Below are 27091 nucleotides of genomic sequence, written 5' to 3' on the forward strand. Positions count from 1 at the left end.
GTTTATTCTCGTGTGTGGTGTTAGTTGGTGGTCTAGTTTCATTTTTTTGCACGTCCCTGTCCAGTTCTCCCAGCACCATTTGATAAAGAGGCTCTTCTCACTCCATTTTATGTTCCTTCCTCCTTTATCAAAGATTAGTTGACCATAGAGGTCTGGGTTTATTTCTGGGCTTTCAATTCTGTTCCACTGATCTATATGTCTCTTCTTATGCCAGTACCAGACTGTTTTGATCACAGTGGCTTTGTAGTATTGTTTGATGTCTGGTATCGTGATTCCTCCTGCTGTGTTCTTCTGTTTCAAGATTGCTTTTGCTATTCGGGGTCTTTTTTGGTTCCATATGAATTTTTGGAGTATTTGTTCTAGGTCAGTGAAATATGTCATTGGTATTTTAATAGGGATTGCATTGAATCTGTAAATTGCTTTGGGTAGTATGGCCATTTTGATGATGTTGATTCTTCCCATCCAAGAACATGATATTTGCTTCCATTTATTTGTATCTTCCTTAATTTCTTTCTTCAATGTTGCATAATTTTCAGTGTACAATTTCTATCATACTGTTATGGAAGCAAAAATTATTAGGAATAATTTTTAAGCTTATTTTTATTATACAGTATTTTTAAAATATATTTATTGGTTTTAGAGAAAGAGAAACATTGATGTAAGAGGGAAACATTGATTGGTTGCTTCCCATATGCACTGTGACCAGGAATCAAACCCCCGACCTTTTTGTGTATGGGACGACACTCCAACCAACCAGCTGAGTCACACTGGCCAGGGTTTATTATATAATATTATCTTCAAATAAGACTCAGTGTGTTTTATCTAATAAGACTTTATTATTTACCTTAGTTATCTTTTAAAATATCCAAAGCTTACGTTCTAAGTTCAGGTGATGTTTCCCTTACTCTTGAGTTGTTTTAGCTATATTAAGGGCAATATCTTTTCCTTCTTATCTCACATAGGACTTAGTACATTGTGCTTTGCACAAAAATACCTTCAGCAAATTAATATTAAGTATTAAAAGTCTATACAGCTGAAATGTCAGAATTTGTTCTCATTTACTATAATACACACTGAAGTATAATCACTTTTTTGTCTTTCTGCAGAATTTAGATAGGCTAAGTGCACAGGTATTTCAGTGGGAAGCAGATAAAACCCATATGCTTTCTTTGGTTGGAATGGAAAATGATCTTCGTGGGTATCATTAGATATACATTTATCTGCCTGTGTAGCAGATCCCTAGTTTCAGTTTATTTCTGACTTTCCTGGTCCTGGTATGTACTTCCTTGTCTTTATACAGGGTTGGGCAAGAATAGGTTTACAGTTGTGAAAACACAAAACACAATTTATTCTTGCTTGCTTGCTGCCTGCTTGCTTGCTTTGTTTGTTTGTTTGTTTGTTTATTATGTATTAAACTGTAAGCTTACTTTTGCCCACCCTTTACTTTGAGGCTACTATTTTTACAGAATTGACATGCTTACTAATTGCCTTTGAAAACCAAGATTTAAATTTTTTTCACACCTTCACCAATATCAGTTTCTTAATGTTTAACCCTTGAGACTTTGTTATATAAAATTTTATTGCATGAAAAATATGAATAAAGTAAGAATGTATTTTTTGAAAGTATCATTCATTAGTAGACATTTCAAACTGAAGGTTGAACAGGCTTATTTTTTTATTTCTTTTTAGAGACATTAAACATAGTTAAGTCTAAGTGATCTTCAAGGAAAAGTCTAATATTTAATTGTGTTTACAGAACTCAGCGTAGTCTGAATGGTCCTTTCGCTCCAGGGTTGGAGATCACTTCTAAACTCTTTATAGTATCACATGATGCGAAGTTGCTTTTCAGTGCTGGACATTGGGATAATAGCATTCAAGTGATGTCACTTACAAAAGGCAAAATTATTTCGCACAATATCAGACATATGGGTAAGCACTAACGTTTTTTCCTCCAAAAACACAAAAATGTCTCTGCTTTTTCTAACTATAACCGTAGTACATACTCCTTAGAAAAAATATGACCTTTTAACCCTGAAGCTGAGTGAACTTTTTGATAGAGCAGTGTTATGAATATTATTTGCTTTATTTAAGAGTCTAATATATTTGGGGTACATTAAGTACTATATAAATTAAATACAGCTTTATGGTATTTTTAAAGTGTTAGACTAAGTCTTAAAAAAAATTTGTTGATAGAAATAAGAATTTTACGACCAAATGTTTTTAAAAGTCTGTTATAATTGAATAATACATAAACTGCCCTATACATGTTAACAGTAAAACATGAAAAAAAGTGACATTGTTGAGTGTTCTTTAATCTGGTACTACTTAGTGTCTTAGTCTTCAATATACAAATAAAACGAGCAGATTTTTCCTTAATAAACCTAATAGGAAAGAGAATGGAGTCTGCTGCTACTTCTGTACTAGTGATTTCTAAGATGCCACTTCGCTCAGGTGTTTACAATTTAGGAAAAATGTATTTTATATTATGAATTTACGGTGTAATTATGGTAACGGTCACATATTGTATATGATTGCGTTTTCCAGTGGGAGTAGGGTGAATGGGGATGAGAGTAACAACATTTACTGGGCCAGACCTCCTGCCAAAATGTCTACACTTGACCCTCAAAGAAGGGTGGTCTCAAAGAAAGCTCTTCTACGTGATTTTAATACTACCTATTCACTGGGCCACTCTTTCGCTATGCTTTTCCAATGCCAGTCCTATATTTCTCTGTTAAAGTAACTGATTTAGTAATAGTTTGAGGATAAACTAAAATTGCCGTGTTTTGTTCCAGTAAAACCAAGCCATTTTATTTTTTTTCAATTTATTTTTTTTCCTTACAGATATTGTGACTTGTTTAGCTACAGATTACTGTGGAATACATTTGATTTCTGGTTCCAGAGATACTACATGTATGATATGGCAAATAACACAACAGGTAGTTATGCATTTAAATACTCAGTTTCAATCAGAGATTTACCCTGGGAATACTGTTGTGATGTTAGTGAATTGTTCTCTGGCGTTGAATGATTATTTGAGCTCCTTTGCACTTTTGCTCCCCATTCTGTCCTGTCCTAAATCACCACATTTTTCTCTGTTTGATTCTTGACCTTTTATCCTTTTACTTTCCAGAAACTCCTCTTTGTTAATGTCTATTAGGAAAACAATTATTTTTCTTATCCTGTTAACATATTATTCCTATTTTCCTTTCAGTGGGACCACTAGAAATTATAGATTTATAGTTTTCATCAACCTTATTGTACTCTCATAATAATGTTGGTTCAAGGAAGTATGTTTTTTATTCCTAGCTTCTGGATTTTCTATCTTGTTTAACAGGCTTTCTCCCATTCCAAATTTATAAAAATATTAACTAAAAATTCTCCTGTAATACTTTTCTTGTTTTATTGTTTTACATTTCAATCTTTAATTCATTGATAATTAATTATTATGTTATATAATATAGGCATATATTTTATATTCTGTATTCTATAGACAAAATACATATTCTGTAGTTATAACAATATACATGATTTTTTTCATTTCTGGGTGGAAGGCTATTTATACTAGCATAAATGTTTTTTGATAATTCTTTAAATTTAGGTTCTTGGTTATATTTACTTCTAATTATCATATTTTTGTTACTGGGTTGGTGGAATTTTTTAAATCATTTTTATTTCTGATTATCACTAATATTGAAAAAAGATTTAATTTCTATACAATTATTTTGTAACTAATTGTTTTACCAAATCCTCTTATCCTGCTCTCATAATCATTGGTATTTCTTGGGTTTTTTGAAAATAAGATCACATGAAAATAAAGGTTTTTAAAAAATATTTTCCAATATACTAATTATTTCATTTTCTTATCCTATTATATTATCATCTAATGTAATAAGGTAAGAAAATTATAGTTAGCTTTCCTGTAGTACATCTGATTTTGATGAGGTGTCTTCACTATTGTGCCATTTAGTACACTGTTTGCTAGTGGGTTTCACTAGTTGTAATTTTTAATATTTATGTAGTTACTTTCCTTTTATTTTTTTCTTTTGGTAACTTTAGTTTCAATAAAATTTCAATTTACATTTAGCACATTTTTGCCATCCATTTGTCTTAGTATTTTATCCTAACCCTTCCTTCTCTCTCCCTCTCCTAACATCTTATTTTTTTTCTGAACAGTTTTAAAGTTGGAGACATCATGTTCCTTTACCCCTAAATACTTGAGTGTGTATTTTTTAAGAACTAAGACATTTTTATTCATAACCACAGTGTAGTTATCAAAATAAGAACACTAAGCATTTATATAATACCATTACCTAATCCATAGTCCACGTTCTAATTTTGTAAGTAGTCCCAGTAGTCCCTTTGCAGCTATTTTTTCCCAGTTTCTCTTTTTTTATTTATAGGTTTCCTCTTATTTTTTCTTAATGTAATGTATTATGTTGAGAAGTGTCTTAGGTTGAACTGTCCTTGAATTCTTATAATAAACCCACATGATTCGTGATGTATTGCTGTATTTTACTGCAGGATTTTATTTGCTAGTGCTTTAATTATTTCTCTACTTGTGAACAAAAATCTATTTTTGTTTTGTCTTTACCATGTTAAATATTGGGATATGCAACCTTTATAAAATGAATTTGAGAAGGATCCATCTTTCTCTATAACTTAATTGCCGAAAATAATACAGGAATGGCCTGATTTTTGAAAATTAGAGTACACTAAGCATTCATATACTCTTACAGGAAGACAAATGTGTCCCAGGTAATAGTGTGTAAAGAGGAATTTGTCCACATAATGTAGCACCAGTAGAAGGTGTAGACAGAGTTATCTAGGATAATCATAACACAAATACCATGGTAACTACTCAAGCAATCTCTATCATAGGAAGTAATACCCGTATACAAACAAAACATGTCAAAAGCAAGTGAAGAAAGAACCTTCTTCTGGAAGAAAACAACTCAAATACAGGGAGATTCCTGCAATAATATTATGGTATTAGAAGAACATAATAAGAATATTGGTTCAGTAAAACAGGACCTCAAAAATGAAATTATAAAATGCATGTTAAAATGAAAAGGGAGATTGCAGAAGGATCAAACTGAGGGTCAGACCAAGTCCATTACAAATAGAATGAATCCAAAGCAGAAACAGTAAGAACAGATTTGATGTGGCTAAAAATAAAATTGTTAGCATGGAAGATAGAATTAATGTACTAATCAAAGTGGATACAAATGTAAAAACAAAATTATTAAAGCAATTAGAAAAAGAATGATTGCTATAGAAATAAGACAAGTCAGCATAATGATAATTGATGTCCCTGAAATTGATGTACTCCAATAAATGAAAAAGAGAAAATATTCAGAAATATAATACAAAATGTTGAAGTGAAGGGAGGATAAATCTCTGGATGAAAAGGGCAGACAATATACCTTTAAAATTAATCCAGAATAATCAACCTTGAAATTATTCAGGTTATGTTTTTCAGCTACCAAAGATTGAAAATAATTTGAGAACCCAAGGACAAATAAGAATGAGTATTTTGAACAGAATCAGTATTAAGAACTAGTTGCAGTATTAGTTTGTAATTAGTTTAATTAAATACAGCATAAACCTTTTAATAGAAATAGCCTACAAAAAATTACCTTTGCTTTTCTGTTTTAATATTAGGGAGGTGTTCCTGTGGGCTTAGCAGCTAAACCCTTTCAGATTTTGTATGGACACACTGACGAGGTATTGAGTGTCGGCATCAGCACTGAGCTAGACATGGCAGTGTCGGGATCAAGGGTAAGATTTCACCTTTCAGAAATGCTAATTTTGTCCTGGCCCGTGTGGCTCACTTGGTTGAAGTGTCGTTCTGTAAACTGAAAGATCACAAGTTCGATTCCCTTTCAGGGCACATTACTTATGTTGCAGGTTTGGTTCCCTGTCGGGGCATGTACAAGAAGCAACCAGTCAATGTTTCTTTCCCCGATCTCTGCCTCCCCCTCTCTCTAAAGTCAGTAAGCATCAGTGAGGATTAAAAAATGCTATTTTTTTCCATAAATTTAGAAGTAATATTTATATTTTTTGTAGGGGAATAGGTAAAAGTATAAAAATTTTATACATCTGTAGGACTTTGCAAAAGTAGAAAACTGCAGAAAGTACAACCTTTTTTAAAAAGACAAGTCTATTTGGGGGATTTACTGGTCTTACTAGTTAAGAATAACAGGGCATTTCATAAAATAAAATATGTGAAATTGCAAGATTTGAATTTTCCCTAAGGTACATGTGTTCCTGGTGGAATAATCATTTTTGCAGTTACTTTCCCACATTTCTTTATCCAGCCCACTTTCTTTTTCTTTTTAAAAAAATTTTGGTGCTTTTTTTTTTTTTTTCTTTGTCTTTTTCATTTTCCAATATTTTCTGTGTAGGATGGCACTGTGATAATACATACTGTTCAGAAAGGTCAGTACATGAGGACTTTACGACCACCTTGTGAGAGTTCTCTGCTCCTGACCATTCCCAATTTGGCTATATCTTGGGAAGGACATATTGTCATCTACTCCAGCATTGAAGAAAAGGCCACTCTCAAGGTACCTAACAATTTCATGCAATAGGGCTAGACTATCAGCTTGTCTTTTCTTTCCCACATTCTATATATGAAGCATTTTGAGGAAGGAAACAAAACCATGTTGTAAAAAGGATATTTTCCTTTCATCATTCAATTTGTTCATTCATTACCATTACTTTACCCTCTCACAATCTTGGCTTCATGTTTGAGTTTTGTTTTTAGGATTTCTACTGGCCTATGTAATATATGATTTCAAAAATAATTTCTGATTATGTGGGACTTTATAAGATTAAGTGGAAAATATAACCAAATACTTTTTGCACAAGGCAGGGTATACATAAATAAGCCATGGACTTCTTATGTTTATTTTCCTTTCATTGACAACTTTTTAAAAATTAAAAGAATCTATTTGTTTTGTTTTAAGAATGTAGATGTTTTATTTTTGGACTGAATAAGATTTTAATTCTTTTGGGAGGAGTAAGAGTTCTTATTTAATGTTTATTTACTTGGCAATCTGATTTGAAATTACTTCAATAATATTGCTTACACTCTTTCTCTTTAAATATAGTCAAGTGTTTATTCCGACATTTTAAATGCAATAATCACTGTTACAGTCATAGTTTTAATTAACAGTATTGAAACTGAATTTTAAATTAAGATAATTAAATTTTCTTCATGTAACCTTTGCAGAATAAGAACGCATTGCATCTGTTTTCTGTAAATGGAAAGTATCTAGGATCTCAAGTCCTGAAGGAAGAAGTATCAGATATATGCATAATTGGAGAATACATTGTTATGGGCAGTTTACAAGGGTTCCTGTCCATAAGAGATCTCCACAGGTAAATAGTAAGAATTATTGAGGTAACATTTAAAAATTTTGGTAGTATGATACTTTCAACCTAGAGTGAAAATCAGCAATCTAAGGTTTCTAATCTTTTGGTTTATCATTTATTATGAACATGTCTTTTTTAGCAACTATGAAAAAAATGGGTAAGCTAATGTGTTCCTGGATTAGTAAATGAAATACAGATGTAAATTTTTCAGTGTAGAAAATTTTATTATGTATATTTTACCACAATTAAACAATTAAAAAAAAAAAATAGCCAGGAAGTGCCCACCCTGGATTATAGATTTGGAAATTTTTCCAATTACAGTTTGAATTTTTACAAACTAAAGTTAGGGTTTAAAAAATATTTTTTAATTGCAGTAAAACAAACTAAAACATTTATAAGGCTAATGGATCTGTTATGATTGCGTTTGTGTGTGCATAAAATTGGTGTAGAATCTTGTTACTTAATGCAGTGAAGGAGAAGGATGTTTGAATAGTAGATATGTTTATGTTTCCTATATACCCACATACATTCTATTTTCTTTTTATAAAAAACTTATTGTGACTTATTTATATTCCTCAAATTATCTGGGCCTTTCCAAAAACCTTTTTTGTAAAATATTTCCTGACTCAAGATGTTTTCTCTTACTGCATTCAATAAGAATTACTTCTATACCAGCATCTCCTTCCTATTTTTATATTTTTCTTCTCTTTTTATATCTTCTGTGGTAGAGCATTGAGTCACCATTCCAATCATACTGATCCAACATTATGTTTTACAACCCTACTTTCAGGGTATTGTTAAGAAAATCCCAAATTAGAAAAATCTAATATTTTAGCAAGTTAGTGTAGAACATATTAATTATATCATAGGATTTTTTATTCCCTCATTGTAAAAGCTGTGAGCATTTTTCATAATGGTGTATTTCATTACATATCATATTTTAAATCTGTATTTTTTACAGTCTATTTATATGTTTTATATGTTGCATCTTTTAGAAATCATATTTTATTGATTAGGCTATTACACTTGTCCCCATTTTTCCCCTTTTGCCCCCTTTCTCCCAGACCCTCTCAATTCTCTACCATTGCCCATGGGTCATGCATATGTGATTTTAGGCTAATATGTTCTTTGGTTACTCTGTTCCCTATGCTGTACTTTACATCCCCATGACTATTCTGTAACTTTACCAATTTCTAACTCTTAATCCCTTCACCTTTTCCACCACTCCTTCCACAACGCCCCTCCCATCTGGTAACCATCAAATCATTCTCTATATCTGATTGATTATGTCTCTGTTCTGCTTCAATTGTTGTTCGTCGTCGGCAGCCGTCCGTCTCGAGAGACGATGGTGTAGCTTCTTAAGAGTCTATCTGCACCGCCGAGAATAGCTGTGCAGTCCGACTCGGGAGTGACACGGTATCTGTCTCCTCCCGTGTTAAATCGACATCTTGTGATGACGCTGGAGTGTCCTCTCCAGTGAAGCTGAAGCTACAGAGCCTGGGCAGAGTGATATGGAGGGTCTGCTGTTGCCCAATTGTTGTTAGATATGTATTTATTGCCATTTTATTCATATTTTTTATCTTCTTCCTAAGGAAGACCCTTTAACATTTCATATAACACTGGTTTGATGATGATGAACTCCTTTAGCCTTTTCTTGTCTGGGAAGCTCTTCATCTGTCCTTTGATTCTAAAGGATAGCTTTGTTGGGTAGAATAATCTTGGTTGTAGGTCCTTCCTTTTCATCACTTTGAATAATTCTTTCCAGTTCCTTCTAGCCTGCAAAGTTTCTTTTGAGAAATCAGCTGATAGTCTTATGGGAGCTCCCTTGTAGGTAACTAACTGCTTTTCTCTTGCTGCTATCAAGATTCTCTTTTTGTCTTTAACCTTTGACATTTTAATTATGTTGTGTCTTCATGTAGGGCTCTCTGGGTTCATTTTGTTTGGGACTCACTCTGCTTCCTGGACTTTCATGTCTATTTCCTTCACCAAGTTAGGGAAGTTTTCTGTCATTATTTTTTCAAACAGGTATTCAATTTCTTGCTCTTTCTTCTTTCAACATGCCCATGATGCAAATGTTGGTGTGCTTGAAGTTGTCCCAGAGGCTCCTTAACACACTCATTTTTTTTAGATTCTTTTTTCTTTTGACTGTTCTCATTGGATGATTTTTGCTTCCTTATATTCCAATTTGCTGATTTGATTCTTGGCTTCATCTACTCTACTGTTGATTCCTGTAAATTTTTTAAAATTTTAATTAGTGTATCCATTGTTTCTGATTGGATATTTTTTATGCTGTTGAGGTTCTGAGTTAGTTGCTTCAGCATCCTTGTAACCAGTGTTTTGAACTCTGCATCTGAGAGATTGTTTATCTCCATTTTCTTTAGTTCTTTTCCTGGAGTTTTATTCTCTTTTTAATCTGGGCCATGTTTCTTTGTCTCCCTGTTGGCAGTCTTCATGTGTTTGTTTCTATGTATTAGGTAAAGCTGCTATGTTTCTCCTAATGTGGTAGGTGTCCTGTAGGGTCCAGTGGCACAGTCTCCCCTATTACCCAAGCTGGGTACTTGAGGTGTACCCTCTGTGTGGGCTGTTTATACATTCCTGTTGTAGTTGAACCTTGATTGCTGTTAGCAAGTCCAAGGTCAGCCACCACCTGTGTTCTGTGTGGGGTCACACAGCATAATCTACAAAGCAATCTGCTGATGGCTGCTACTGTGCCAGCTTCAACATGCCCAGGGGAGGCCAAACTGTGAACCCAGGCCCGCTGCTGCTAATGCTGTTAACTTAGCAAGACATGAGGCTTGTGGAAGCCAGATGCTGCTTGTTTGAGAGAATTTAGGAAAATCTGAAGCATGGGCCAAAACAAGCTGTTCATATGGAAAAGCCACTGGAAACAGTTTGGGTGGGCCCAAAAGTTGGGTGGGACATGGCCTCATAAAATCCTCAGGGTGGGGCAAACAGTGTAAGCCAGGTTTATGGAGTCTCAGATATGGCATCGACCTGCTGGATATGTGGCTTTGGGGAGGGCTCAGAAAGGAACAGTGGCCTCTTCCAGCTCTTCTGTCAGAGAGAAAGCTGCTTCCCAGCTGTCACCCTGATGCCAGCAAATTCAGTTCCTCTCCATATGTCTGTAGTGCCTGTCAGTCTGCTGCCTCCAGCTGGAGCTCAGAGGGAGTGCATCAGAGTAGGTCTCTGTGTGGGCCCTTTAAGAGGAACTACCGGAATTCCAGCAGTTTCTGTCTTCCACAGCTTCAATCCCTGCTGGTTTTTACAGCCAGAGTTATGGCAACTTCTCTTCCTGGCACTGGAACCCTGTGCTAGGGGCGCCCGGTGTGGGGACCCTTTGCTCCTAAAATATTCCTTCCGATTTTTATCAGCCACACATGGGTGTGGGGCCAGCCCCTCCAGCATCCCTGTCCCTCTTACAGTCTTGATGTGGTTTCTTTTTTAATTTCTTCGTTGTAGGACTTCATTCAGTTCAACTTCTGATATTTCTGAATGATGGTTATTCTAGTTTAGTTGTAATTTTGATGTGTTACATCTTTTTTTAAAGTATATTTTATTGATTGTTATTACAGTTTTCCCAATTTTTCCACCTTTGCCTCCTCTGCCTGGTACCTCCCCTCCTTCCAGCAGTCTTCCCCCTTAGTTCATGTCCATGGGTCGTGCATGTAAGTTCTTTGGCTTCACCCTTCCCTACGCTATTCTTAACATTTCCCTGTCTATTTTGTTCCTACCAGTTATACTTCTTGATTCCTGCACCATTTTCCCCTTTTTCCCCCTTCCCTCTCTCTGAAAACCCTCCAAAAGATCTTCATACCTGTGTCTGTTCCTGTTCTGGTTGTTTGCTTAGTTTGCTTAGTTTGTTTGTTTGTTTTAGATTCAGTTGTTGATAGTTGTGAATTTGTTGCCTTTTTAATGTTTACAGTTTTGACCTTCTTTTCCTTAAGTAAGTCCCTTTGACATTTCATGTAATAATGGCTTGGTGATGATGAACTCCTTAGCTTTACCTCGTCTGGGAAGCACTTTGTCTTCCCTTCCATTCTAAATGATAGCTTTGCTGGATAGAGTAATCTTGGTTGTAGGTCCTTGCTTTTCATCATTTTTAATATTTTTTGCCAGCCCCTTCTTGCCTGAAAAGTTTCTTTTGAGAAATCCCCTAATAGTCTTATGGGAACTCCTTTGTAGGTAACTCTGCTTTTCTCTTGCTGCTTTTAAGAGTCTCTCTTTATCTTTAACCTTTGGCGTTTTCATTATGATGTGTCTTGGTGCATTCCTCTTTAGGTCCAACTTGTTTGAGACTCTGTGATTTCTGGACTTGTAAGTCTTATTTCCTTCGCCAAATTAGGGAAGTTTTCTTTCATTATTTTTTCAAATAAGTTTTCAATTTCTTGCTCATCCTCTTCTTCTGGCATCCCTATGATTTGGAGGCTGGCACTCTTGGAGATGTCCCAGAGTCTTCTTATTCTCTCCTTGTTTTTTTTAATTCTTGTTTCTTTAATATGTCCTGGTTGAATGTTTATTTCTTCCTTACGTTCCAAATTGTTGATTTGAATCCCAGCTTCCTTCCCTTCACTGTTAGTTTCTTGTGTATTTTTCTTTATTGCACTTAGTGTAACCTTCATTTCTTTCTTCATGTTGTTGCTGTAGTCAATGAGTTCTCTGAGCATCCTTATCACCAGTGTTTTGAACTCTGCATCTGATAGGTTGGCTGTCTCTGTTTCGTTTAGTTCTTTTTCTGGGGTTTTGTTCTGTTCTTTAATTTGGACCATGTTTCTTTTCTCTTTGATTTGGCAGCTTCCCTATGTTTGTTTCTGTGTATTAGGTAGAGCTGCTTTGACTCCGTGTAAAAGGCACCTGCAAATTGTGAGGGGTAAAGCCTTAGGTAATTCCTGGGCGGGGCAACCTGATTCATTGCTTTGTGGGTTGGGGGTGGGGTTGGAGAGGGGATTATGCCACTGTCTTGACTTCTATGGATTTGCCTGGCACTTGTGCCATTTGCAGTCACTTCACCTACTTTCCATATGCAACTGGCGCCCTTCTAACTGTTGTCCTGGTGTTGAATCCCAGAATGGGTGGATTTGCATACTTTTTAAGACTGTACCAACCCTTTAAGCCAAGCCCCCTGAAAATCAGCATCTCTTGCTGCTCCAACCCCCACTGGTTTTTATATCGAGAAATTATGGGGCTTTATCTCCCTGGTTCTGGAACCCTGGGCTGTGGGCTCTGGCCTGGGGCTGGGATTGCTGGCTCCCAAGGTAACCCTCCAGTCTTCACCACATGTGAATGTGGGACTACTCATGCCCATTCTGCTGCCACCACTGCCTCTCTGCGCCACACCATGTCTCCTTGCCTTTCTGCTCTGTGTCCGCATCTCGACTCCTCTTACCTGTCAGGATGAATGTGTCTTCTTTAAATCCTTGGTTTTTGGACTTCCACACAGTTAAATTTTCTGAGTTCTGAGTGTTATTTGTTTTGAGATTTAGTTGTTAATTCCTTTTTGTGGTTGTGCGAGGAGGTGAAGCTTGTCTACCTATATCTACATCTTGACCAGAAATCCATGATGTGTTACATCTTTTAAGACAAAGTAAATAGATCAATTTTATTGACCTTACCCCCAACACACACACATACTTGTTGAGCTTTTGCCCTTTTTATTCAACTTTAACTTATTAATCAACAAGATAAAAATCATTTTGTGAGAGCTCATATATATAGTCAGAAGAAAAATAAATGTTTAGAATAATGAAAAGCTCTATTAAGTATTTTAAGTAATGCTGTAAATGTGGATCCTTGTGTGAAGCATGCAGACTTTCTGAACCTAAATCGCACATCTGTAAAATTAGAATGTAGAACTAGATTATCATTACGTTAACTTCCAGGTATAAGATTCTAAGAATCTATTAAATCTATTATATATCCATTAACTATGTGTATGTTTTTCTCTTCTAGTTTGAATCTCAGCATCACCCCATTAGCTATGCGATTGCCTATCCACTGTGTTTGTGTAACCAAAGAATACAGCCATATTCTTGTAGGATTAGAAGATGGCAAATTGATTGTAGTGGGTGTTGGCAAGCCTGCAGAGGTAAAACCTAGTCAAGAATTTCATTTCCCACACTGTGTGGTATTCCATTGGTTCCTCCTTTGTTCTAAATGAACCAAGAATAACTATTATGAATAAACAAATTTTTAAAATTTGATTTTTCAAACGGCAGTAAAGTTAGTATTCAAGTATTCAAGAGTGATGCTGATATTATAATTGAAAGCACACATTTGACAGTTTCTGTCTGTCACTCTCTATGAATAAGGATATTCTTTATTCTCTATCTTCCCAAATCTAGATTCAAGACCACTTCTTGGATTTTTAGTATATAAAAGCCTTTATAAAAAATGAGATATAGACTCAATAAACTATTTTAAATATTAGCTTTATTTATAATCATTTCAAATTGAATGTAGTTCAATGTCTGTCAATATGAAAATAAATAAATTTTGGATAATTGTACAATGGAATACTTCCCAGCGATAAAAAGAACAAACTAATGAAACATTTAACAGCATAAATTTAAAACTTAGTATGCTTATTGAATGGAGGAGGACATAAGAAAGCATATACTGAATGATTTTATTTATATAAAGTTCAAGAACATGCAAAACTAATCTTTATAAAACTGTATTTTAACAGATATCCAGCCTGACTGTGTATCAGTTGTCCTTTTATAAAAGTATAATTTTTTACTTGGAACTGCAAATATCCCATATACTGTGCTAGTTCTCAATCAATTTCCTATAGTCACTGAATTTATTTGCCAGTAGTTTATCAGTAGTGAATATTCAGATATAAATCTAACAGTGTTCTTAAGAAAACTTAGTAGCAGGCACTCAAGTAATTTAGTGATGATTCTAGAAAATGTATTGTTAAATTGCATCAAATTAAGCATTATGAATGTTTATTAATATGATTGGTGTTTTCTGAGAAATCTAAAATATGATACCTGTAGGGGTTATTTCAAGAGAAGACATTACTATTTAATACACTGTCAGTAGTTATAATAAGCCTATCAGAAATCATAAGAAACTTTTTGTTTCATTAATATATAAGATTTATTAGTCATACTCTTTTTCGGGATATTATTTAGGCAATAGAGAGGTCTTATTAAAGTGATTGCAACAGTATTTAATTTCAGTTATAAAAGTCCCCGATGTTACTTGGTATTTCACTTGTATTTAAAACATTTTAAGCATTTTTCCATTCAATGGTAATAGTTTCTTGATTAATAATTTTCCCAGATAAATAGTTCCCTCCTGTCCTTTGCTAATGAGATTACTTAAGAACTCTACTTAGTCTTTACTCTTTGAGTATGTTTCACTTTCTGTGGTTTATTCAAGTGCCTTTTAAATTTGCCTGCCCTCTCCTCACCTTAAGTAATTTGTCAGTTTTTTATTTTACTGAAATTTTCAAAATGAAATGACCATATGTGCCCACATTTTCTTTTAAAATTTGATTGGGGAAAAAAATGCCTAAGCAGTCTCAATTTACAGGCCTAAATCAACGTTATATAATATATTTACCAAATAAGTTTTTGCCCTCATTGAAAGATTTATGTAGTCCATAACACAAAGAATAATCTGAATTGTGTGTAGATTTTGAATAGTATTTTTTATCTTTTTATATCTTTGAATGTATGTTGAATTATCAATCTACTTTAGTATATAATCAGATTTAATACTTCGAATCTTGGTGTATGACAGTGTAGAAATTAAATAGATCATTATGAAAGAAGTTCTATTTTAAGATTATTTTTATCTAAAAGGTCAAAATCTTGATTAATGTGTATTTTTAAAACATGCATCTGTTTTATATATTATACTGTCAGTAGGAAGTGTGTATTTATAAATTAGATGGTAAAGTGGTAATAGATTAATTGAAATACATTTCTGGAAATACATCTCGAAACAAAAATGCAAGATAAGCTTGCCACAGTGTCTTTGCATTAGGCTTGTCTTTAGCACACCAATAAATATACCAAGAAAAGTAACCATTTAAAAAGAATGGCATATAGATCACCATTTAAAAGTAGATTGTACTTGGGAAAATAATTCCAATAAATCATATAGTTAGACTGAGAAATGTTTTCCCTGTGTTTTTTTTCCCCCTACCTAGAATTGTAAGCATTTATAGAGGGGCACTTATTCATTGGTTCAGTTAATAAATATTTATATGCTGAGAAGTGGGCTAGGTGGTACGAATCTAACAATGGACAAATGTGGTTCTTACCATTAAAGAACCGATGCTATTCTTGTTTTCTAAATTATATTTTTTATCATTTTATTGTTAAATATTTTTGAAATTTTTATATCAGTTATTAAAGTTTATTTTCATCAAAACATGTTACTTCTTATCCTTGTTATTGGCATTAATAGTGCTTCATACAAGAGGAGAAAATCCCCAAACCTATGTTTAAATATAGTTTGAAAAGATCATTTTAATGAAGTATTTTTGTTAATAAAGTAAGAGAGTCTTGTACTTTTGACACAGCTGGGGCACTTAATGTAAAAATTTACACATTGGCATTAGGCCGTTCTCAACTGAATGACATTCAATGTAGAGAAGCCTTTCTTTCATTATTATTAATCAAGAATTATTAAAATATTATTGATTCTGCTAGCAAAACTTATATTTTCTGCATTCTACTAAATTAAAGTCTTTATCAATTTTATTTATTCCTTTTTTTCCTTCCTTAATAACATTTCTCTGGATTATTTTAAACAGATGCGTTCAAGTCAGCTTTCTCGAAAATTTTGGGGATCTAGCAAGCGGCTTAGCCAGATATCATCTGGAGAAACTGAATATAATACTCAAGATTCCAAGTGATTGTTAATTTCTGTCTTCTGTCATGGGTAACTGAAACTTGATTTACTGTTTTGTCACTTTAACCACCTCTCTCAACTATCTGCAATCTTTCAGGGCTTTTATCCCTGAAAAGCGCTTAGAGATTACCATAATTTGGTATGATATGTGTATAAAAATGTAGATTGTATTATTATTCACTTTAAAAATTTCTCATTAACATTATTGAATTCAGTCTTTTTAACTAATTCTTGGTCTGCACTAAGATTTGAGAAAATACATTTAATTAGATTTAGTGGTCCATTTCCAATGATCATTAGATCCATTTTTAAAAACAAACTTCTAAAAGTGAAGAAGTTAGATTTAATATGCTTATTATTCTAAACAACGATATATAAGGTATACCTAATAAAAGAGAACAGATAATAAGACAGTTGAGAGACATGGCTCTTAATATGTTCTTTAGTTAATCGTTTTCGTATTTACCGACCACCATACTTTTTTTAAAATTAATTTACTTATGGAACTCTTGATTGGAGATAATATTTTAAAGGTATCTGTTGCATTCTTGGATCTTCAAAATTCAGTATAAGTTCCAGGTTTTTACTCTTTAAGTTGAAAATAAGACTATTGAAATTGTGCATAGGCTTATTCCATTATTACTTAGCGTACTACTAGTGAAATTTATTGAAATGTATTATTATTTTAAAATAATAAATGTTGAGTAGGAATAAGAGAAACAAGAGATACAAAATGCTGGTTGTGATTCTGACATTTGGGTCCTTTCTGTAGCATTTGCAGCACAATTTATAGCTCCAAAGTTCAAAATTTCTTGGCTTTTTCTTCACTACACAAATACTTTGTTTTCCCTTGATAATGAGAAGACTTAGCAATGATACCCAAATCTATTACATTTTTCAGTAGCACTTCCGTATGAAAGATGAATGAATTGAAAAGACATGTGTAACTTAAACTATTCATTTAGATATAGTAATTTTTAAAACTACACATTTTTTTTCATGTTATGTATAACTTTTAGGATTATAATTAATTTTATTTTACGTAGCTAAATGTTACATTATGCTTTGTTGAAGATTTTATAGTAAAAGCCAGATTGGAATTCAGAAAGAGTGTTAAACCTTGTGATTTTATAAGGTCATCTTTTGAGTTAAGTCAGAGAGCTTTTACAACTATGAGTGTTCTTAATTTGAGATTCTATGGTTTTGTGGCATGTATGAATCACCTGAAATTGTGTGAAAATTTTGTGTTGCCTTCTTTTTAAGGAACGAATAGTTGCATGGCTTACTTAAAGGGGTCTTTGATCAGGAAAAAAATATTTTCCTCATTAATAGCTTCTTAAAATAATATTCTTTTACATTCCACAAATCATAGATTCTTTAAATCCAATTGTCGTCTTAATTGAACCATTGAAAAATTTTCCCTTTGCAAACCTCTCCTGTTACCCACGTTATCTACTACCCTTTTTTTTATAACCCTGTGAGTGAGTAAAAACTTTTAAGAAATAAAGGATTCTGTGTAGGAAAGGATTCTGTGTAGGGAAAGTTTTTTCAATAGATTTGATTAGAGTCTAGATTAATAAAAGGTTATATACTAGAATAATTTTTTTCCAAATTATTTTAAATCCTCTCTTTTATTCATTAAAAAAGTTATTTTTTAGGTAAATAACATTGATATAAATTGGTGCAGCAACTATAAAATATAACATATGTAAATGTGAAGGTTTCCTTTTTGAAAACTTAAGGAATTTGTGGTGAAAATGTCTCAAAACAAGTCAGTAGAGATAATTATGATTTATTGAGATTTATTGCTTCTATTAGTTTATTTCATTCTATTTTAATTTTTATCTTATATTTTTTAGGAGGTTTCAAATCAGCAGAACTTGATTTTTGATATTTTAAATGTAGATTTGTAAAAAAAAAACCTTATTTTGGATGCTTACAAGTTACAAAAAGTTTTAACGTAGATTATCAAGGGAATATTCCTATATTTATGGTGTTTTACTTTGCTGCTTTTTAGATCAAGGAACTGAAAAAGCAGTATTCACTTTATTGCACAAGTAGACAGCTTTGTTCATGGTAAAATAGATATCCTACACTACCAGTAGATATGCAGAGCAGTGGAATTATACCTTACGTTACTCTGTCCAAGAAGTAAAAACCCCAAATTTAGAATTTTGAGGAAAGTCTTTGAGAATATTAGCAACAGTCTAGAGGAACAGAACTTAAAGTTTATTTATAAAACAAGCAAATATAGTGGAACCAGTAGCTGAATAATATATTTCTCTTTAGAGAGTTTAGCACACTGAATTAAAAATCACTAGATTAAATCACTGGAAAGATACACTTTGGGAGATTCTGGTGTATTTAGATGCTTTTCATATAAATTATTTTTATATTGTATATAGATATTAACAATATCATTAAAATGGAAAATAGGTGGATATTTCAGTTAATGAATATAATATCTCAACTTGACTGTTATAAAGTCTTTGGAGAACTTTTCATCTGTTTTTCTTTCTTGACACTGGTGATGATGGAAATAAAAATCTCAGCTTCCTGTTGGTGAGGAGAGTTATAGTAAGATGATGTTTTACTTTTAGAAAGTGAGGTCAGATATGTAAACCTATAATAGTTGTCCTCATTTAGAGAATAAAGGAACTTTGTAAGCCTTTCTTCAACTTTCCCCAGTCAGTATTCGGTCATTTTCTTAGTTAAAATTGGAGGAGAGAAGATAAAATAGATCATGGCATGAAAATTGGGGAAGTATATGAAAATGAAGTTTGGCTAGATGGTTTAAAATATTTTAAGCTTGTGAAGTTTATGTCAGCTATGAACATTTCTATCTTATTTTCTGTAGGTCAAAGTGCTTTCTTTAGGATACAGGCTTTTCTAGGAGAGAAAATGCTATGCATTCACTTAAAATTAGCAAGGAATATCAGCACGGCTTTTTTTCCCGAAACTATGTGAGTCATAAAATTATTCTTAAGAACTGTTGTTGAAAATCAGTTTTAAGCTTCTGAAGGAATAAGTGCGCCTTCATGCTTAATTAGAATTGAGACTTGAAAGCTGAATTTTAACCTAAGATTTTTTATATTTTGAATAAGAATAGGCAAAGAAAAATTTCAACTTGAATACCAGATTTTTATTTAATGATAGACTCATGATCTTTGCCTGTAAGTCTATTTTATATTATTACTAAAGAAATCACTAATGGAAATATTTTAATTGAATTTAAAGAGGTTAACTCCTTTTATATATTTGTATTTTAAAAATGAGTAGCATTATCTTTATTACCTTTTCAAGGAAAAGATGCAAGTTCATGGACTATATTATATAAATATTACAATATGTAATAGCATGGGAGGGGTGAAGGTTGGTCTCTTCAAATACATCATTAAACTTCCATAAACCATAAATACGTTCTTAAACCTGTATTTAGGCTATAGTTTTTGAATGATATAAGAAATGAAGAACATCCTTTTACTTCTCTAAATCTGATCTGTTTTCATTTATCATCCAGACACATACCTTGTCCTAATTACTGTTTGCCATCAACTGAAACTGTTCTTTCCCAGTAAGTGACCAGTCTTAAATATTTCTGTCACTTGTTCAACAAATATCAATTCTCAGTATTTTTTTGCCTAACTTATTTATCATGTATACTCAGCATTTGGTTTGTTTTAAACTTGACCACATGTATAACGTTGTTCTGGAGTTTTCCTTCATCAGAGCCCAATGGTACTCTTTTTGATGACATTAGGCAATGGCGATATATCAGTAATTATTTCGATATGATTAAAATGTTGGCCACTACCATACTTCTTTAATTTGAACCTAACATTTTCTAGGCCAGTTTTCCTTAATTGACATTGCAGATCAGACTTATTGAAGTTTTACGAATATACAGAGGTTGAGGCACTACTCTGGACTTTCTGAATGACTTTACTAGATGTTCTCAATATAAAATAAATTACATCTCAGGATTATTATATTAAATCTTAAACTATTTTACTCTATAGAAATTCATTCATTTTTGTAAATAAGATTTAATATTCACAGGCTTATTTGAAAATAATTTTAATCATTATCTTTGGAGACATTTTATCTAAAATTTGCTTGAAATGGGTTCTTCATTTTGCATGCTATAGAAACAACTAAATTTTATTTTCAGTTGCATTATCATCATAAACCCTCTTCAGACCTTTTATATTTGAAACTTGTAACTAATAGTTGCCCTCAAAAGTATGTTTGCTTTTTAATCCTAGTGACTATCAGTGAATATTTGCATATTTGTATTAGGTAACATTTAAAAGTTTTAATAAAAAAGCACAAGTAAAAAAATGCTAGAATTAAAAAATAAAATTAGGTCTCTTGTAATCTTGAAGCTCTAATTAATTACCAATAGAATTTTTCTAAGTAAAAAGCATTGGATAAAGCCCTTCCACTTATGATGACTTTGGTAAGTATAGCTCCTGTATGGAAATAATCTTCAATTTTTCATATGCAGAGTTCTAGTATTACAAAAAATATAGCATTAACATTTAACATATTTAGGCCTATATTGGAAATGATTCAATTTTCTACAGTAATAATATAAGGCCATCCTTAATTGAAAGATTTAAGTTATTTTCTTCAATATAAGAAACTTGCGTAAAAGTGTCTGTTATCAAATACTTTTCTGGTATATTGCAGTAATTCTTCAGACACGTCTTCTGGCATTATCTCACTGACATTTGTCATATGTGGTTGATTTCTGAATACGTTGCAGGACTATGATTTATGAAGCTAATGGTTTTAGTGAAAAAAGACAGACATAACTATTTACTTTTGTTTTAGTGCCTATAATCTTATGAACTGAAAATTCAGGGAAAAGAACAAGTAGAAAGTCACTAATTCAACATGTTGCAAATATTATAATAATGATAACAATAAAGCAACATATTTTGGTCACTGAAAGAATTACCCATTCGTTTTCATAGTTGACTGTTAATGGAGTTTTGTGCATGTATGTGTGTATGTGTGTGTTCCCTTATAATATAGCTGTCTCATTATTTTAATTTATAACTTTTTGAGTGTACAAAGTGTTTAGCTGTTTGTAATACTGTTTCAATGTCATGTTACAATTTGAGAATAGGAAAACAAGTTAGGATTTAGGTGAAATTAGAATAAAATTATATTTTATGATTAAAATGTAACTTTTTAAAAAGAATTCTTAATCTAATTGGACTATTAAAATTTTATTTGCAGAATAACAGTTCAATTTAACATGTATTAAAACTAGAGGGTACTGATTCATGTTAAAATGCTGTTTTGATGTTCCTTCTCTTGGAAACATTTTCTCATATTCTGTAAGCCATGTGTTTTAAGATTTACTGTGCTCAGTCTACAAATTCAACAGATACTTCTTTTGCACTTTGAAGGAAAAAAAATACAATCTGGTGATAGACATTGTTTTCCTCTTCAAAATGCTAAAATTATATAATAAACACTTTAGAAACTTGTTCTGGTAAGGAGATTATCAGTTGTCGGACATAACTGAAAAGAATTTCAGCCTCTTAGTTTTTTATATAGGGACTAAAGAGAATAACTTTATTTCTCCCTTTGGGATTTTGATTGCTTTTCTTAGTTAACTTTTAAATTATTTAATTATAATAGTTTCAGTACTTCTCTGAAAATTATGGCATATTAAGTAGATTTTACTGTTAAATATCTTTTATATTTTAGACTGTTTTTCTTATTCTTTTTTTTACTGATGTTTGTGATTCATAAATACCATAACCAAAATCTTTATGGCTACTGTTTGTTTTACAGTTAGCTTTACATAAGAAAAAATGTTAGAAAACTATATGGCTGTTCTGTTCTCTTCAGAATCTCCTAACAGATAGGGCTTTTCTTCCCCTGACTACTTGCTTGTAAAGACTTATAGGAAAAATTTTGATAAAAGTAATCAGACAGCTAGCCAGACAGTCATTTTCTATCACGTGTATTGTTATAGACCTGCATCCATTGAGACAGAAGAATATCATACAAATGATTTTTCTTCTATGTGTCAGTTTTCTAGGATGTGAACAGTGACTTGAAAACACACACACACACACACACACACACACACGCATACATATAGTCATTTCAGAGGAAGGTAGCTGAAAATTCGGAATTACATGTTAAAAAACTTACAAATTGTGCTGCTACTTAAATATTTAATTCAAAAAGTTATATAGTTATTGTTCTCATTTCTTCTACTGGAATGGACCATGGAAAAGAATATTAAGCCTTATTTATATCTAATTATTGACTGTGCAAACTGTGACTGAATATTTGTATGCCAAAAAAGGTTTTAAAGTTGAGAAAGTTTTAAACTATAAACATGTGTAAATAATTTTGATTAATATTCTCATTATAATAAAGTTACTGTTAATTTGGTGCAATACATTCTTCCCTTCATACTTTTACAATAAACATATAAGATGTATGTTTTGTTTTGTTACACTGACTGCTGTTTTAAAATTTTTCAATGCGTGTATATGAGCTAATGTTTTATTTGTTTCTGTATAGCATGATTGAAGATAATAATGGAAAATTTTGCACTTTTTTAGTCCTTTCAAAATTTGTATTGTAAAGTTCTTAAGAATGTACATTTATTTTGTACATAATAAATTAGCTTTGTACATGAAAATGGGTTTCAAATTAAAAAATGATGTTACTTTCTTCAATTGATTTGTAAATTCTCAATTCATAGAGTCCAATTACAAGTGTAACTTAACCTTGGCTAAGTTATTTGAGTAGGCAAGGAATTGAATACAGTATTTGTTAATTAAGCAGCAAACTGATTACTACTTTCTCTTATGAGCAGAAATTCTTCTATAGTCCTGTGTATATAAGATGTTATGTTAATTGACCAGTTTTTGTAATATGTAATGACAGACATTAAGCCTTTTGTTTTAAAGCCACCTCAGAAACATGGTTACACCCCCCGCCCCCCAAGCCGCCAGGAAATGTTCATAAGCCAGAAATCTCCATTTGTAGTTAAATAACACTACATTAGGTTGGTATTTTATTTTACTTTTATTTTCTTTCATAATTAAAATTTTTATTCATCAACTTTTGACAGTCTAAATGTTGTTGACCTAATCCTTCTGTTTTTGTTAAGGTTAATAGAACTTAGTCCATAATAAGACAGAACCCGAGCTGTTTCAGGTTCTTGCTAGTACCTTTGTCTCTAGATCCATAGTAACAGGACAGTAGAAAGGAACATTAACTTATTTCTAGCCTAGCACCATCTGCGCAGTATTCTATACTTTAATTGAAGACACTTTGCTAGAATTGGAAACTTCCTGCATTAATTCAGCTGGTGAAATTGCTCAGTCGCAGGACAATCCAAGCCAGGTCAGTTCCAGGCTTAGTTAATATGGCCTTGCTTTTGTGATATGAAATATATCCGTAACACCATACCAAGCATCAAATAAATGTGTTTGTTTTACACAATAGTACTGGAGCTTATATATTTCCACCATACATCCTAATGATCTTCAAAATTTTTTATTATGAGAACATTTTAATGATTTTTAACTTTTTTCCATTACCGAACTTTTAATGATTTTCAGTCTATTCAATTCCTATAAAACTCTTTACTTTCATAGTGTTTGGTGCATTTTCTAAAGTTGTATCTGTTCAAAGGTGGTTCAGTTGTAACTTTGAAGAGATTGGAAGAGTTAGAGGAAGGTTACTGAGAAATTGTGAATTTCTCTTATCCATGTGTTAGGTAGCAGCTAGGAATGAGCGGCCAGAGAGGAAATAAAGCAGGGCCCCCGCCCAGTGCAGTCAAATAAAGAACTTAAAACAGGACGCTAGAAACAAAAGGGAGACATGTCTCACCCGTGGATTCAGCACTCCTGAGCCTGATCCGGTAAGATTGCCAGGCGTTCCAAACGTCACAAGCAAAACTATGATAGCGCAGGAAGAGGGGAGCTCTTAAAATTCTGTGTGTATCATCTCCACCAGCTGGGAAAGAAAGCCTTTGTAACTGTCCCAGGGTCTGGAAGGGAGAGGAGGAGGGGGAACCTAGAAACTGGCAAAAGTATAATCCTTGAACCCCAGTAGTCTGTGCACTCAGATTAGCTAGGTGCCCACTTACAGCTTCGGGTTCAAGTGTATAGAACAAACTTATTAACCACTTCATTTCCTCTGTATATGGGGCATTCAGACTAGTTGGGTGCCTGCCTGTAGTTTTTTGCTAAAGTATGTTTCATAAATAAACTTGCTATTTTATTTCCACTATACATATTTGTTTCTTGCCTGAATTCTTCTCTTAAGAGCAAGGCAAGAACCAAAGAGGTAGAGACCCCTGACGCAGGTCTCCCTGGTTAACACATGCTCTAATGATACAAAATTCTTTTTTTTATTCATCTTTAATCCTTTAATATATCATTGATTTTCAGAAGAAAAGTAGTGTGCCAAGGTCGCTCACATGCATATGATACGGTGATTAAAGAGAAGGTGAAGATGAATTTAATTTAGCCTAGAACAATACTTTCAGAATCCTATCTTAGGTTTTTATTTTTTTTCCAAGAAATATCACAGGCATTTACAGATGGGAAAACACATGATAGCTTGCCTGTGTGAGAACTTGAATACAGTGTCAAAGAGATTGGAAAAAAACACTGACATCCTAAAAGCAATGCTCATTAAATTTTACATCTGAAAAGGAATATGCAGATCATCTGGAACTTTTGTTTGAGGTATAACACTTTGAGGAACTTTTGAGAAAACAATTAAATTTATATTAAAACTGAAAATCATTGATTTTCCCACATTGACCAAATGAGTACTGGTTATATTAATAGTATTATTAATTAGAGCCATAGAGATTCAGAGATTTGTGCAGGTGCAGGCTTTCTCAGGATGTTATTTCCTTGATGAACTTGTCATAGTTGAGGATCTAGCCCTATCAGTATCCTAAAGAGAAGCTTGAGAATGCAAATGATCACAAGTTCATAAGAGTGGTGTATATATACACACACACACACAATGTAAATATACTAATTTATAATACAGTATATTAATATCCAGTGCTCATTCTTTCTGAAGACAGCCTTCATTTTATTTCTCACAGTTGCTTTATATACTATCAACAGATTCTCTTATGTATACTAAGGTCACTACTACATTTTAAATATATTGAAACATCAGAAAATACAACATAAATTTTGATCTATGGTCAACATTATTGGGCAAGATTTTGAGATACTGTAATATATCTCTAATAGAAAGTGATAAGAGTGGAAAGGAAGTGCACTTCGAACAAAGGATCTGGCTTCAAGTTGCGTTTGTACTGTAACTAGCACAATGTTTTAGAATAAGACACTTAAGCCTATCTGGTTCCACTTCATCTGTAAAATAGCAATATTTATGATGGCTTAAGGGTCAAATAAAATAATGATAAGGGATCAGAGGTGAGAAATATAGCATTGTAATAAACCATTTTATTTTCACTTTAATGAAAGTAGGACTATTGGTGTATTGTTGGTTTGCTATATATGTTTAAATATTGGGTAACAAGTAGAGTTCCATCATAAAAATGCCCTGAAAGGTTACTAATAAGTTATAAATTAAGCAAGGGAATATATAATACATAATATGTTAAGCCACACAGATTTTAAAATGAAGGGACAGATCTTATTCAAAGAACTCAGTGCTTAGATTTATCTTTCACAGAAGGGAAATATGTACTTCCCTGGCAAGGGGTAATCTATTAAGAGAGGCAAAATAAATTTCTTTGAAGTGAATGCTTATACCCCAAATCTAATTACCTCTACTAGAAAGTAATTAATTGATAGGTGGTATTGATCATAACATTAGGTGCTTTGCCTCATCTCCCTTTAAGGTACATCATTGCATTTTAAAGAGATTATAAATGTCCCTGTTGCTACTATACATTACCACAGATTTAGTGGCTAAAGACAACATAAATTCACTGTTGTCCGGGGACAGCCAACCGACCTGGAGTCTGCAAGATCCTTCCCCATGTGGGAAGGCCACCCTCCCTTCCACACCCCCACTTTGTTAGGGATTTCTGGACCCAAGAGTAGGTAGGGCAATGACAATGTCCGCCTTGAAGCAGCTAGAGGAGTATGAGACCTTCGCCCATTGTCCTTTATAAGATTATAAAGGGTCTTAAGTCTGAGAGGGGGGGATTGTTATTTTTTATTGTTATAAAAAAATAATTTTTTTTTAAAGAATAATATAGGAAAGGGTGAAGCCAGAGAACTTGTATGCGTGACCCATAGGCATGGACTGGGAGTGGTGAGATTGCTGGGGGAGGGGGAGTGCTGGGAAGAGGGGAACAAAGGGGAAAAAATTGGAACTATTGTAACAATATATTCAATAAAATATACTTAAACAAGTTTACTCTTAAAATTCTGGAAGTCAGAAATTTGAAATCAGTTTCACTGGGCTAAAGTCAGAGGATAATTAGGGATGATTTCTTCTGGATGCTCTGTGAGGAAAATCCATTTCCTTATCTTTTTCAGCTTCTAGTGGTGTTCCTTGGCTTATAGCCACGATCTTGAGAACATATCACTTTAATCTCTGCGTCCACCATCCCATTGTCTTCTTTGCCACTGACTCTTCCTGTTTCCCTCCTATTAGACCTATTGTGATTATATTCGGCCCACATGGATAATACAGGTTTATCTTCACATCTCAAGATCCTTTGCTTAATTATTCTGTAAAGTTTATTTTACTGTGTAAGGTAACATTCACAAACTCCAGGGGTTCGGATATATACATATTTGGGTGCTTGATTCAGCCTAACATAGTAGCGAATGTGAAAAAACAATAATATATA

General features: G+C 32.9%; 1 protein-coding gene across 1 annotated transcript in view; it reads left to right on the top strand.

Annotated features, from left to right (window-relative positions):
* The window catches only part of NBEAL1 (neurobeachin like 1), a 150594-nt gene extending 134324 nt beyond the window's left edge, over positions 1–16270 (top strand). The window contains exons 49-55 of the mRNA XM_090282704.1: positions 1757–1929; positions 2842–2936; positions 5662–5778; positions 6405–6566; positions 7235–7383; positions 13324–13459; positions 16148–16270. Coding sequence (XP_090138830.1) covers positions 1757–1929; positions 2842–2936; positions 5662–5778; positions 6405–6566; positions 7235–7383; positions 13324–13459; positions 16148–16249 — 934 coding nt within the window. The 3' untranslated portion in view covers positions 16250–16270. The remainder of the gene's footprint in view (positions 1–1756; positions 1930–2841; positions 2937–5661; positions 5779–6404; positions 6567–7234; positions 7384–13323; positions 13460–16147) is intronic.
* The last annotated feature ends 10821 nt before the right edge of the window (positions 16271–27091 follow it).

Source organism: Furipterus horrens, unplaced genomic scaffold (assembly GCF_987537825.1).
Source record: "Furipterus horrens unplaced genomic scaffold, mFurHor1.1.pri manual_scaffold_1, whole genome shotgun sequence".
Classification (NCBI taxonomy): domain Eukaryota; kingdom Metazoa; phylum Chordata; class Mammalia; order Chiroptera; family Furipteridae; genus Furipterus; species Furipterus horrens.